The 14,991-nt window shown below is 36.9% G+C and overlaps 1 protein-coding gene across 1 annotated transcript in view; it reads right to left on the reverse strand.

Annotated features, from left to right (window-relative positions):
- Positions 1-7,582: 7,582 nt before the first annotated feature.
- PTPRQ (protein tyrosine phosphatase receptor type Q) overlaps positions 7,583-14,991 on the reverse strand; it is a 126,862-nt gene continuing 119,453 nt past the window's right edge. Inside the window, 6 exon segments of the mRNA XM_042467980.1 lie at positions 7,583-8,293; positions 9,838-9,961; positions 11,318-11,453; positions 12,254-12,402; positions 14,509-14,634; positions 14,738-14,872. Of these exon segments, the coding sequence (XP_042323914.1) occupies positions 8,256-8,293; positions 9,838-9,961; positions 11,318-11,453; positions 12,254-12,402; positions 14,509-14,634; positions 14,738-14,872 (708 nt within the window). The 3' untranslated portion in view covers positions 7,583-8,255.

Raw genomic sequence — 14,991 nt, forward strand, 5'->3', positions numbered from 1 at the left:
ATCCTGTTTGAATTACTGTAAAGCAATCTATTTGGGGATTCCTTTGGAAATTGTTCAGAAATGTCAACAGGTCCAAAATGCTGACCAGAGCCAATTTTAGGGAACCTAACATAATCTTAACATCGATAGGGGAGGGCTTGGTCCTGCCATCATCATAGGGTTTCTTGGTGAGGATATGAGAGAGCGCTTTCTCATCAGTTGCTCCCACCCCCTGAAACTCCCTTCCATGGCAGGTGAGGGTGGTCCCCTTCCTTTTCTCCTTCCAATGACAAGCAAATAGTTTTTCTATTTAAGCAGGTTTTTATTATGTATTACTCATAGAGAAGCTTCTTATTGGGGGGTGTGCTTAATTATTTTAAAACTTTTATATGCTTTTAAAATGATTGTATATTTTAATGTGATGTTTTCAATTGTTTGTAAAATTTTATATTCTGGTATTAATTTATTCCTTTTGTGAGCCACCTTGGGACCCATTCCAAGAAAAAGGCAGCAAATGAAATGAAATCAGTGGATGGATGGATGGATGGATGGATGGATGGATGGATGAATATATACACTGTTTTAAATCAGATTGTTAATCTAGATTAGGGTAAACCCATCTGAAACAATGGAATTTACACAAATATTTACTTACTAATGCTCTCATTGATTTCTGAATTCTCTTCAATTGCCCATCCATAAAAAACTTGAATGAGACTGTGAAGTTACCATGGTTAATGTAAGGCACCATTTTCTCAGTGCAGATGGATTTCTTCACACAAGGGAAAAGAACAAAATAAAAAGAAAAAAATATGACTTTCAAATGACAAAAACAAACTGAAGAAAAGTATTTAACTCCCTTCAGATTACCAAAAAAAAAATATCTGAATCCATTCCAAATCTGGAAGATCTTTGTACACCATGTCTGCATGCAACTGGTAAAAGACGTTTGTCGTCATGTGTGTCCTTTGCTTGAAATATGGATGGCTCAGATATATGATTGCTGCCTTTGCCCAGTAATTGGGCATGACCATACAATATACATTGCAACTTAATATGAATTCACAAGCCATTACAAAAGCTAAAAGGTCTGTGCAGACAGATGTATCCAATGAAAGTGTAAAATGTGTTGACTGTTTAGCCCAATGTCCTGTAACTTGCAGTAGTATAGTTTATTCTTTCATAAAATCCATCACTGAATAAAATAAAATTATGGAATACTATAGAATCATGGTATTTTTAGTGTGAAGAACTTTGTTTTTCCAGAGAGCATTAGTACTGTAGTTCAGTGAATGTATTAGATCAAATCACCAAGTTACAAACCCCAGGTTTCCATAGGATGAAACCGTGACAGTAAAAAGGCTATCAAACTGCTAGAACTCTGTAATGTAGATGTAGGCAATAGGCCATTTTTCATAAAGCTGTGGTCAGAAGAAGGCACAACGGAGAGAAAAGCAATAGTAAATATCAGTAGTAACATGGATAGGATGTAGTGTGACATATGATAGATGTGAATCGCAATTTGGATATGATTTCATTTTCAGGAGAATGTGGAAAACAACAGTTGTATAATTGCTCTTATGAAACCACGCTATTGTCAAGAATAGGCACATATTAGGATTTATGGATGCTCTACTTAGTAAAATAAAGGCAGGTTTTGGGTACATAGATTTCTATAGATATTGTATATGTGCATAGCTCTTATTAAGTTTGCCTAATGTAAGTTGATGTCAGCTACAAATTTCAGAAGCCAGAGAAAGAATACAGAATTGCCTTCAGTACACATGTGAATTTCATCATCAGCTGAGTTCCTAATGAAAGTACTACCTATCAAGTATTTTTTGAATATTTTTTTTTAAACACTGCAGTTGTCAAAGGCTTGAGACTTAGGTAGAAGAATCTTTACACTAAACAGCTGTAGAAATATCTTTCCTATCTCCATTTGTTCACATAGGAGTTTATCAGACAAGAGAAATTGGAAGTACTATACTGTATAATCCAATGGAAATCCAAACGCAATCATGGGGTTTAACATTATTGCATGATAGACTACCACATGCAATTTCAGGCAATGGGAAGTCAGTCTGAACGCAATCATGGGATTTCACATTACTGCGTGAGAGGTGATCACACGCAATTTCGGACAATGGCAAGCTATTTTCGGGCAATGGGAAGTCAGTTCAAATGCAATTTAAATTCACATAAATTCGCTGAACTAGCAAATTCACATGAATGCGTTCTGGCCCCACTTTCTTTTCATTCAAAATTAAGAGAAATTCCTCCCGTGTGATAAACTCCATAGACAATATATTTCAGTCTTTGTCAGCTACATCCTTAAGCTACCTGGGAATTTGATAGCTTTTATTAAAATAATACACACACACACACACATTTATGAGATTACAAAATTCTTGAAATTATAAATTTGCAGTTGCAAGACTAGAGAGTCAGTGTGGTGTAGTGGTTTGTGCATTGGAATTTGACTCTGGAGACCAGGGTTTGAATGTGAACCATGTGAACTCACTGGGTAATCTTGGGCATGTCACACACTCTCAGCCTCAGAGGATTGCAATGGCAAACCCCCTCTGAAGAAATTTGCCAAGAAAACCCCTTGACAGGATCACCTTAGGGGTGCCAGAAGCCAGAAATTACTTGAAGGAACACAACAACAACAACAACAACAACAACAACAACTTTGAAAGACTAAAGATCCTTAATTGTAAAAGTTATGGGAACTTTTTTCAAGCACAAATAAACCTGTGTACTGTATGTGTGAAATCCCCTCTGTCAAAACTATCAATCAAACACTTGTAAAAAGATAAGTAATAAATGACCCAAATGAAACAAGTGACACACAAAATAACTTATCAAAGATATCAGTAGTGGTGTGCATCACCTCTTCCACCTCACCTACATTAAAAAGAACTGTTATTCTGGCAAATGTCAGACAAATTTACAGTACAATTGGTCTCCACAAAGGAAATATTCTCACTGCGTTGATTCCTTGCCTGATGTGCATGTATCTCCCCAGACTGAAATCTGTTTTAAATTTCTTAGTTCTGAAGCATGTTACATTTTGTGATATCCAAGTCAGCTCTTGGCTGAGATCCCAAGAGCCCCCTTCGGCACACCCAAAAGGCTTGACATTCTCTGGAATTTTGTCCCCCCCCCCCGCCAGACTGCAAATCCCCATGTCCCAAACTACTTTCAAGGGTCCCTTCACTTTCAAATTAGTTTGCCATGCAAGATGGGTGGAGGGGCAGGGAAGTTATAGGCAGGGGTGTAATTATGAGGAAAGGGTCAAAATAGGGCCTGGCCCTCCCAAATGAGAATTCGTCCCACTCCACTGAAATCTTCAGCTCAATCCTGGAAACTCACTGCGTCACCATGAAGTCATAATCTCTGAGCCTTAGAGGGAGGAATAGGCAAACCTCCCTTGAGGAAATCTTGCCAAGGAGGTTTCCACAAGCTGGAGCTGATTTAAAGACACATTCCTCTGTATCTACCATTTCCTGCTTTGGGGTCTCAAATGTATCACAAGGAATTGCTGTAGCCACAACTGCTATAAAACTCTCCTGTTTTGGTTTTTTGTCCAGGAGAAACAGCACTTACAACAACATCTACTGCTCTGATCTTCCAAATGGTAAACCTAGTACTGGTCACATCAAAGTGGGGAGGTTCTGCCATCTCTCATCTTTATATAAACATTCCAGGTACAGCAAGAGCAGCAAACACTGGGTCTTGAAACATCTAGCTCCAGTTTTCATTGCATTTGATTTGTATCATTTGTTAAGCATCTTTTCATTAAAAATGCTCAAGGTGTTTTGTCTCTTTTGAGTATCTAAAATAGATGTACTATCTGAGCCTTTCATGACAGTTCTTGGATTGAGTCCTGCAAGGAAAGATTGGAGAAGTTAGGTGTGTTTAGCCCAAGTAAGAGACCAAAAGTGATGAGAGCCATTTCCAAATATATGAAGTTCCCCCCCCCCCCACTGCATACTTTCTTTTATTCCTAAGGTTAAACCTGGAACTGTTGGGTTCCAATGACAAGAAAGGGGATATTGAATAAATATTAGGAAGAACTTCCTAAAGGTACAAGCTCTTTGACCGTGAAACAAGCTGCATCAGAATCAGGGGTGGGGGTGGGAAATTGCCCTCCAAAAAAATAATTGTGTTGCCCTACATGAATTTTTCATACAGATTTCAAATTTCTAGCATTGCAGTCACTTAAAAGCTCAGGTGAGCATTTGGAAAATGAATTTAGGGATCCAAAGAAAAGAGGCAGGCAAAGTAGCCAAAAGAATGCAAACATAACAAATAGAAGAGTTCAAGAAGACATGAATGATTTTCAGTGTCTTAGGCCCCAATCACACTATGAAATAGTCCAGTGTGGAACCCGGGTTATTTCACTGAAGTTCATACTGGCCCTGACTGCACTTGATGCAGTTTGCGGGGAACCATGAAAACACCCATTTAATCCGTGCATTTGGCACTGGGTCACTTACCATGCCTTTTGGTGGGTCCTGCAATGATCCGGATCTTTCAGTGCTGTCCTCCCTCATCCTCATCCTCCTTTCCGCAGAGAAATATGAGTTCAGTGCTTCTTGTCAGCCTCAACATAGAAGACATTTAGGAATTCCTCCTCTGGACAGGAGGAAGTGGAAATGAAGGACATGTCCTGGAAAAGGAGGACCTCTGGTCACTCTGTCCCATGTGGACTCCCACCGCTCCTTCTCTGCCTTCAGTTTTCCCTTCAGACCCACGTACTTGGAAAAAGGGAGGGCTACTTGTTTCCCCAACAGAGCTGTAGTTGTTGGTGTGTTGGAATACGACTCTGGACACCTGGGTTTGAGTCCCCCCACCCCTCCATGAAAACCTTGGGGAGAGTCACAACCTCACAGGGGAAAAAATAATCCTGATAGGTTCACCTCAGTGTTGTTCCCATAAGTCTGAATGGAATCCCTCCTAGATTTTTTAAAATTTAATCATATTCATAAGTATCATTTTTAATTAAGAAAAAACAGAAGGTGCAGAGAACTTGGTTGGTTCCAAGTATTGTTTCCATGGGTATCACCTTCAGCCAGTGCAGCCCTGTGGTATTTTTGTAGTATGAATTCTGCAGATTTTATGGAAGACTTGTAAAGATGTATGTAGGAAAAAAACACTTGACATTATGAATGGCATTGTATAATAAAATGTAAAACTTTATTTTTTCCAGTTTTAGAAAAGCAATAGGAATGTGAGACAGTGCTTTTTTTCTTTAAAAATATCCATTCATTTTTATTGTTACTGCATGCTTTGCAACACAGAACAAGAGATCCTACTATCTCTGGTCATCTTCATCATCACACACTGGCTTAAATAGCCCCAAGCGTCCCTGAAAAGCTACTGTGTGCTGGGGAAAAAATGCTGAAAATTCTCAATAGTGTCAGAGGGTGAGTTTTCAGCTGTTCAGGATCATAAGATAATATTTCAACTCTCATAAAACAAAGAGTCAAAACACAAGAGCATACATTTAGGGAAATGTTGTAATAATCCTGGAAGTCATCCACTTTAATCAACCATATCCCTTGATATGTCAGTTAAGTTTAGGCATGGCAGTTTTTATTCACAACCACAAAAAATACAGCAAATTTACACTCAAATATACACCTGAGGAATATGAATACTCCACATCACATTTGGCTAATTTGGAAGGCATCATTATAGGTTATGTTACAATTAAAGAAAATGTATTCAGATCTCTTTTTGAAGGGAAACTCTATCACTATATTGAGAAAAATGCTACATGTGCAAAATCAGGTTTCTGATCACACAACATGAATCGGGAGCATAAATTAGATGTAAATTTGATAGTACATCCAAATTAGGAAGTTGTCTCTTACTTTCAATGGCATAATATTTGGATATGAACCTGAAAGTGCATCCTAATAAGCATTGCATTTAAAGAAATAAATGGCTTCTTTTTAAAGATGCACTTTCTATTTATATGTACAATTTCTGACATACATCCTAAAGCCTGCTTTTGTGGGCTCATTGGATTGGGACTTATGGTTGTCATTTTGGAACTGTGTGGTCATATGTAGACTCACACAGCTTTATCAAAGGACACACTACAAGATTTTTCAGAATTCTGCCCAGTTCTAAGGGATTTGATCACAACTAAGGTCCAATTTATGCAATGTGGATAATCTCATGCAGAGTTATACACACTGGAACTAGTTAAAATCAATGACACATTTATAAGTATGTTGAATTATAGCCATTATATTTTTAAGGAGAGGAGGTACAGTGTTTCATGTGTGATCTTTAAGCAGTAAAATATAAATCAGAAAGTGTTTGTCTGGACAGAAGGGCCAATATTCTGCATGAGTTACTTAGCTAAGTATACAGTGGACCCTTGGTATCTGCTGGGATTTGGTGCTCCAGTCCCATTAAATGCAATGGTGTAGTGAAATGGTGCCCCTTATATAAAAAAGCATAAGGAAGACAGAATCATGTAGTGGTTTGAGTACTGGGCTAGACTCTGGACACCAGGGTTTGTATCCAGCCTTGTCCATGGAAACCCACTGGGTGACCTTGGGCAAGTCACAGTCTCTCAGCCTGAGAGAATGGCAATGGCAAACACCCTCTGAAGAAACTTGCTAAGAAAACCCCATGGTAGCCTTAGGGTCGCCATAAGTCAGAAATGACTTGAAAGCACACAACAGCATAAAAGAGCAAGATCAAGGTTTCCTTTTTGGAATTTATATGTTTTATAGTTTTTTCAAACTATGTATGGTTGAATCTGTGGATGTGGAGGGCCAACAGTACATTCTTGGCAGTACTGTCACAATTGTGATTAAGTAGCCATCATGAATATGGAACAGTTACAGATGAGTAAATCCACAATGAGTAGTACATGTGCTGGTAACTTCAAGACTTGATTTTTGCAACACACTCTACATGGGGCTATCTTTGTGCCTAGTCCAGAAACTCCAGTTGGTACAGAATATGGCAGCCAAGCTGGTCACAGGAACAGCAAGGAGTGACCATATAACACCAATATTGAAGTCACTCCACTGGCTGCCTATCAGTTTCCGGGCACAGTACAAGGTGTTGGTTATCAAATTTAAAGCCCTACATGGCTTGGGCCCAACCTATCTAAGGGACCGCCTCCTTCCATATAACCCGCCCTGTACACTCATGTCGTCTGGGAGGAATTTACTACAGCCCTTAAAGACCAGATTGATGGCAACCTCCCAGAGGACATTTTCTACAGCCCAACTTATGGAATGGCCTGCCGGATGAGATCCATCAAATTACCAATCTAGAGAGCTTCAAAAAAGCCATTAAGAGGGATTTCTTCCAGCAGGCCTTCCCAGAATAAAATACTCGGCCATGAATAAGACTTCCCTATTTATCGAACTCTGCCCATGGTTATTGTTTGGATTTTAACATGTTAGTTTTGGTTTTATACTGTTTAATCTTGTTTTAATGGGGGGGGGTACTTTGTAAATATGGATATATTTTAGTCTGTTGTGTGCCGCTTTGATTGCTTGGCAAAAATCAGGATAAAAATAAATATATATATTTATTTGTTATTAAATCTAGGTAATTATTCTGTATTCACAAGTGCTACTTGATCACAGTTGTGATACTATTGACACAACCCTCCCCCAATTTACTTCAATGGGCATCAGCTGCTTAGGAAGAAGGAGGCCTACACTGCTGGCTATCAAGCACAGGTGAATGATGCTTCCATCAAGTTTGGGGGGGGGGGGTTCAGGCCAGGATGGTTTATTTAGTTATGCACAGTATACTTAACTAAGGAACTGATGTAAAATAATGGCAATGATGATTATGGAGGTCTGCACAAAATGACTGGTAACAACTCCCATTTGTATATATGTAGAGAAACAGATGCTTTTGTCACAGCTTAATTTGAAAAGCAGCTTTAAAGGTGAAATTAGATATGACATGAGACATGGGGGTGCTGCTGTTTTATATTTCTTCCACATTCTTGTTAATTTCTAATTAAAACTACAACAACAACCAGATGATAAGGAAAATACCTGCTGGATCAGACCAAAGAGCTGTTGCCCATATTCAATGTCATTTCAATATTTTTAGTACTTATAGTATTTGTGAAGACATATTAAAAAAGTATAAAGTATAATTTCTTTTTTCTTTTCTTTTTTCTACAAAAATTACACTTTGCTTTCAGTTAACTGTAAGAATGGGATATGTTTTGGCCTCTGTTGTTTAAAAATTCAATTTGTTTCTTGCCCATATTTTTACATGGTGGTTTCTTCCCATTCTAGTTCTACATCACCTGCAAAAATAAACAGATGCAATGGTTGAAACCTTTAAATATTAATCTTCATAGGTTATATGTAATAGTTTAATGCAAATTTAAGACATTTTTAATACACAAACACACATATAATATGTATAGCCTTAGATCCATAAGTCAAAGGAAGAGCAACATCTTACCAGCCACTGTGGTAAGATATATCTTGTTTGCTGCCTTTCAATGTTTGTAATGTATTTTTTTTCTTGCTTATCATTTATTCAAATGTGAAATTCCCCAGTGCCCCTTTCAGGGTAGTAAACAAATATATGGTAAAATATGCAAATAAAAAATAAGAATATGTTTGAAAAGGAAAATATATATTAAAATTCATGAACAGTCTAGGAATATAAAATATACTTTTCTTCCATTAAAAAAAATAACAATATTGATACCAGGGAGAAATTTCTGGGGAGGAAATTTCCACAAATAGGGAGCCACCAAACCAAAATAGTCTCTGATGTTTGAATTGTTGTGTGTGTGTGTGTGTGCGCGCGCATGCGCGTGTGCTAGAGAGAGATTCTTGATACCTTAGTTTATCTCTCATCTTATGACTCCTGGCAGTTTGAACACTGCATGATGACGATGATAATGATATCAATGTGTTAATATCACTTTACAAAGTTCAAGAAGATGGACTCCTGCTCTAAGGAACGTCAAAAGGGAGAACAGCAGGAAAGTAAAAGATATGGTAGGAGATATATAAAGAGAAGAAAAACATGCAGGAAATGATGACAAAATGGAATCTGTAGAAACCTTCATTTAAATGATGTGTCCTATTATTAAATAGGAAAGGAAAGTCTGAACAGTTTGAAGGAGAAAAAGAAATCTGTAATGCTAAGGTTGGTACAGCAGGAAGAGTGCAGATCATAGAGAGGAGTATATGAAGATATGAAAAGACAGAGGATAGAGGGGAGATGACCACATAAAGGAGGAGCTTCTTTTGAATCTGGGAGTGGACAGTGGAAAATATTTAAGAAAAAACTTATCATGCTCAGAGCAAACAAGACAACAAAGATCTTGACCAAAATGAGGTGGCCAAATACCAAAGAAGAAATTTTTTTAGAAGTCAAGTTAACAGACGTCCAGAAAATGAAACAAAATTTTTACTCAGAGAGGAAGGTTCTTCTTTCTTTCTTTCTTTTTTGCATTTTTTTAAACTAAGGAAAAGTGATGTAATTTGGATAAATATAGACTAAATATAAAGAGCAAAGGGGGAAGAGGACTAAAAAAATTAAGTGAAAGTTTTACACATCTTCACTATACTAAAGAGTGACATTGTCAATGGATACTGAAGGATATGAAGAGAGAATGGTTTGATAGTAAAGGTGAGATGTTGATTATACTGATTACTGGATTGCAAACAATGAATACTAACTGTATTCATTGAGTTGGAGGAGGCCGAAATTAATATAATTAAAAATCATAAAACCAATTACGTTTTTCAAAACATACTATTTCAATAAGGCCAAGTATGTACTTTTCATTTTAAGGAACACATCTTTTTTTGGTACATATCTGTTTACCTTCCATGGCATCCAAAGAATCCATCTTTTGCAGTACTGAATAATTAACAAAACATACAGGCTGGCTGCTCCGCTTGATTGTCAATAAGTCCAAAACACACTGGTGCAAAAATATATATTGTGCCTACAAAATGTGAAATTAAAAGTTACTCAGCTTAGTTTATTTGTAGATGGTGTGCCTGCACTAATAAGAAACGTTTTAAGGCTATGTTGGAATATCATGTTGATTGCTTTTAGAAAAAGAACATTTTAATAGCAAATTTCTGATCTCTAGCAATCTGAAGGGCATCCTGGGTTATTTCCAGTCCTCGGAAGAGGAAGTGAAACCATGTTTACTGCTTCAGTGTCTAACTTCCTGCTTCTAGGGAAGGTATCCTCCTTCAGAGGGGAGGATCTCTGCCCACCTGGAATGGAACTGAAAAAAGCAATAAAAACCCTTGTCTAATGAACTAAAAAAACTGATTAATGAAGCTAAATACTGGGTCACATAAAAATTAAGTCCGTAATCTTATATGGCAGTTATAAAGTAGCAATGTGGATTTAGGCACTCATGACTGTTTCATATTCATGATCCCTGTGTAGCCCCTGGGATACGTAGGACTTTACCGCACACACTTTTGCTCCTGATCTGGGCATGGGCAGGGAATGTGTGTGGCTGAGTGAAAATGCATTTTATTGCATGCCATACTGTCCTCAAAGCGGCCTCATGTAATTTAGTTTAGGGGCTACATAGGGACTGTGAAAGTCCCCCAATCTGCACTTACTGGGAAGCAGCAACTGTGATTATTGGGGGTCTGTTCCCCTGCTGGCCACCATTCTCGCTCACCCTCATCATGCAAATGATCTCCACCATGAGGGAGAAATGCAACAGGGGTGCATGTTGCACAACAAATCAGTGGCAGTAAGGTGTGGAAACAATCATCAGCTGCTTTCCAAATAAAAGGGGAATAGACTCCCATTTGTCAATTCATTTCATTTATTTCGTTTGCATGCCACATTTCTCCCAGAGTGGGACCCAAGGCAGTGCCCAAAGAGAACCAGTTTAAAAACTTTAACAATAAAAATTTAAAAACATATACTTTATAAATAAAAAACACATATCCCAAACAAGAGGCTTCCTTGCTTACATATTAAAAGCCTGCTGAAACAAAAAAAAGGTCATAGTAGTTGTTTCCTGGTAAGTAGGAGCCAGAATTCACTGCATAGCGCAGTGAGTGTGGTGCTTAAAGATACACAAAGACCATGGAGGATTCCTGACATAAGTATGGTGTGGCAAGACCAAAATAAGTGGTAAAAAAAACCTCCCAAGTGGCTCCCCTCCCCTCCCACATATTGAGCACAACAGAATCCTGAAAACGAACAATTCATGCAGCGGAGAGGAGAAGAAGAAGAACAGAAAGAACCATAATTCAAGGTAAGGGTTTGCTAATTTAGGTGATATTTATGAAAACATGTGATATGTAGGCTTTAAATTTCTTACCAGATTTTGAACCATACACATCCTTTCACTTCGCAGCTCAGCTACAAGTCCATAGATATCCACAAAGTCATGGTCATTTATATGCTGCGTTAAATGATCAAGGGCGATATAAATGCCTGTTCTTCCAACTCCAGCACTACAAGGTACAAGTGAGGTATTTGCACATGACTGTCAATTCTAAAACATCTAATGGATAATTAAGCTGCAGTAAAAGGAGATTACAGTTCAGATAAAATATTATTTAAATTTATTTTTAGGGATACACTGTTTTTCATAATACTGATTCCCTTGGTACCTTTTGTTGCATAAAGACTCCTGAATTCTCCAACCTCTACTGCACAATCAAATTAAAATAATAAGAACTTTTTGCTGTTGTTATGTGCCTTCAAGCTGACTCTACCTTAAGCTAAATCTCTCACAGGGTTTTCTTGGCAAGATTTATTCAGAGGATTTTTTGCCACTGCCTTCTTCTGAGGTTGAGAGATCCTTGTCTCCAGGAGTCTTAGTCCAACACTCAAAACCCTGTCCTATGCTGATTCCAGTAGTTAGTTGCTCATTTTGTGCCTTTACTTATATTTATGAAGATTTTCATTATGATGGTGTAGAAGCTGTTTTGCAGCTAGTCCATTTTTATTCCTAATTTACTGGTCCAGGCTTTTGGCTAATTGATGGATCAGATATATGAAGCAGGTTTTCTTACATCTCCATAGCTGAAAGAAACTACTAGTCCTATGCTTCACAAGCAACCACAGCATCTTCCCTTTGTACTAGTTTTGCCCCCTTGCTTTTGTAACCTATCAACAACCTGTGTAATGATCACTAGCTCTCCAAATAAGCAGTGAGACTACCTGAACTGGATAAAATGCATTTCTATTCCTGACAAATTAATGGTTCTATTTAGTGTTAAGTTTGTACTGAAATAAATGATTTGCTTACCTGCAATGAACAACTATGGGTGTACTGTCATGTGCTCGGCTGGCACGAATTAGCTTTACAAAATGGACCAATGATGCACTTGCTTCAGGTACTCCATGTTCTGGCCAAGCAGTAAAGTTACACTGACGCACCATCATGCAATCCCCATGCTTGCAAGCACAAGTTGAAATAAATTAAGATCTTGGTTTAGCACTGCAAAGACTTCTATTCATAATCTGGGAACTCACAAATACACTGAATTCTAGTCATTTTTATGTTACCATACTAAGTCATTCCCTCTAAGATAATGATTGAATAATCCAATTTTCCCAACAAAATAATAAAAATTGTTGGAAGATTAATAATGTCACTAATTGTTCTGATTTTTGGCAGTGGGATAAACTGATATTTGATGAAGAACTCAAGAAGACTATCATATAGAGACATTAAAGCTACACCTCCTAAAACTATTACTAAATGCTGTTAACAAGAGGTTAAGAAAGTCCTGAGTATTTGGTTGTTTCATATGTTGCTACCATTTGATGTGGCATACTGGTCAATCAAGACATCTCTAAATTCAGCTGCCAAGACTAAGTCATACCTGCACACACACCATTTAGTATCTCATTACTCAGTGGCATAACACTCCATAACCTTTGGCAGAATGCATAAACTGCTTCCTTTTCTGAAAGCTCTGAGTGATGACAATGAAAAGTTGTTTCTGCACTTTTCATTTCTGACCACTGCTTTGTACAAGTCATCACTCAGCATTTCAGTAAGAGAGTGATGAATGTGTTAGTGTGAACTCATCCACAAACTGACTGTATTTCCTTTGGATCAGATATACTATACCCCGGTGTTGTACAACAGTGGATGCCAAGAATAAGGTGTGAAATCCAAGTGTGTGTGTGTGTGTGTGTGTGTATGGTAGTATAAGGTGCATAGCTATAGCAATCTCAAACAATTAATATCAGTCATACAGTGAGTTCATATATCCTTAAAACATGTATAAGCATTTAAAAAATTATATAATGTGAAATGTTTTTCTATAAGAAAACAACTCCATCATCCCAGAGCCTCAAAAGGCAATGGAGGACTCAGGTGGAGGTTGAGTGTTTTGATTGTTTGATTAATGGTTTTAATGATTTATTTTATGTTTTGTCATTGTTATATTTTGAGTTTTTGTTGTATATGAAGAGGAGGAGGGGGAATTATGTGTATTGTGTTGAATTGTATTAGAGTTGTATTGTATTATATTATTGTATTGAATTCCATTAGAGTTGCATTTGCTATTTTTATATAAATGTTTGTGGGAGCAAAAGGGACCATGTTCTCTTGTTGTTACTGTATTATTGCTGTACTGCATTATTGTATTGCCTTTCTGTTATTTTGCTGCCAGGGGAGTGTCAGGAATTGCCATTTAGATGTTATGCCTTATTTATTACCATATTATGTATTTTGGATTCTGTACTTTGTATTTTTATTAGGCATTATGCTATGTCATGTACTTTGGATTATGTTTGTTGTATTCTTTATTATTTATTTCTGCTTTTGTAGAATTGTTTTAGTGTTATTATGTTTGTTGTGCTACAATTGGTGGGGAGGCTATATTTTTTGTATTTGATACCTTTCTTTTGTAATCTGCTTTGATTCCATGAGGAAAAAGCAGAATATAAATAAATAATTTATTATTATTAGGAGTCTGCTAAAATTCATGGCTTATAAACAAAGGAAAGAAATTCAGAAAAAATAATCAACACCAGTGCTAATGATTATAAAAATATTTTTATTAAAGATGTATTAAATATTATTAAAATGTTAAATTATTAAAATGTTACATTTATAGAGTTTAAGAAATAAACATATTATTATTAATAATAAATAAACAGCTTCATTTATATACCGCTTCATACCGAACTAGCAGTGTCTAAGCGGTTTACAACTGTAAGCTAATTGCCCCTAACAATCTGGGTACTCATTTTAGCGACCTCATAAGGATGCAAGCCTGAGTTAAGCCTGAGCCCTTTCACTGGTCTTGAACTCGCAACCTTGTGGTTTTGGGTGAGTGGCTACAGTACAGGCATTTAACCACTGCGCCACCAGTATAATATAATATATTATATTAGATAAGCTGGATGTTTTGTTCGCAGTAACTCTTTAAAATCAAAAATAATTAATAACAAGTATTCTGAAGACCCAGTTGTGTTTAAGATTAAACTCAGACATTTTAGCAAAAGTGTAATCACAGTTGTCACAGAATGTATAGATGATCTTACCCTTTCAATTTTCAAATCCCTTATGGTCCAGTCTATTTGAATGTCTTCAACTAATTTGGTAATCACTATATCTCCAAAAACAGTCACTGGTATGTTGTCTTCAGGCCAGTACTGGTGACATCTTATCTAAAATCAGTATGGAATAATATGGCTCATAAAAATGATAACACAAGTTTCTTTGATTCATAATTGCTTGTTATAAAGTATAATTTTTATCTGAATAACTTACTCGTCCTTTTTCAAAACACTGAGATAGCATAACAAGGGTTTTTGCTCGTGTTTCCCATACCATTCTCCAGAAATCTCCTACTGTGCCTGGGAGTGGTCCTTGAGTTGCAATAAATTCATTTGGACATAAATAACCCTAAGGGAAAGATGTACTTTAATAAATATCAATTTAAAAAAATCAAGTTCATCATTTGAAGTCATAGGACTATACTCTTAACAGGAATGTTCCTCATCGGTGCATAATGATTTCCAGAA

This window comes from Sceloporus undulatus, chromosome 5, assembly GCF_019175285.1.
Source record: "Sceloporus undulatus isolate JIND9_A2432 ecotype Alabama chromosome 5, SceUnd_v1.1, whole genome shotgun sequence".
Classification (NCBI taxonomy): Eukaryota; Metazoa; Chordata; class Lepidosauria; order Squamata; family Phrynosomatidae; genus Sceloporus; species Sceloporus undulatus.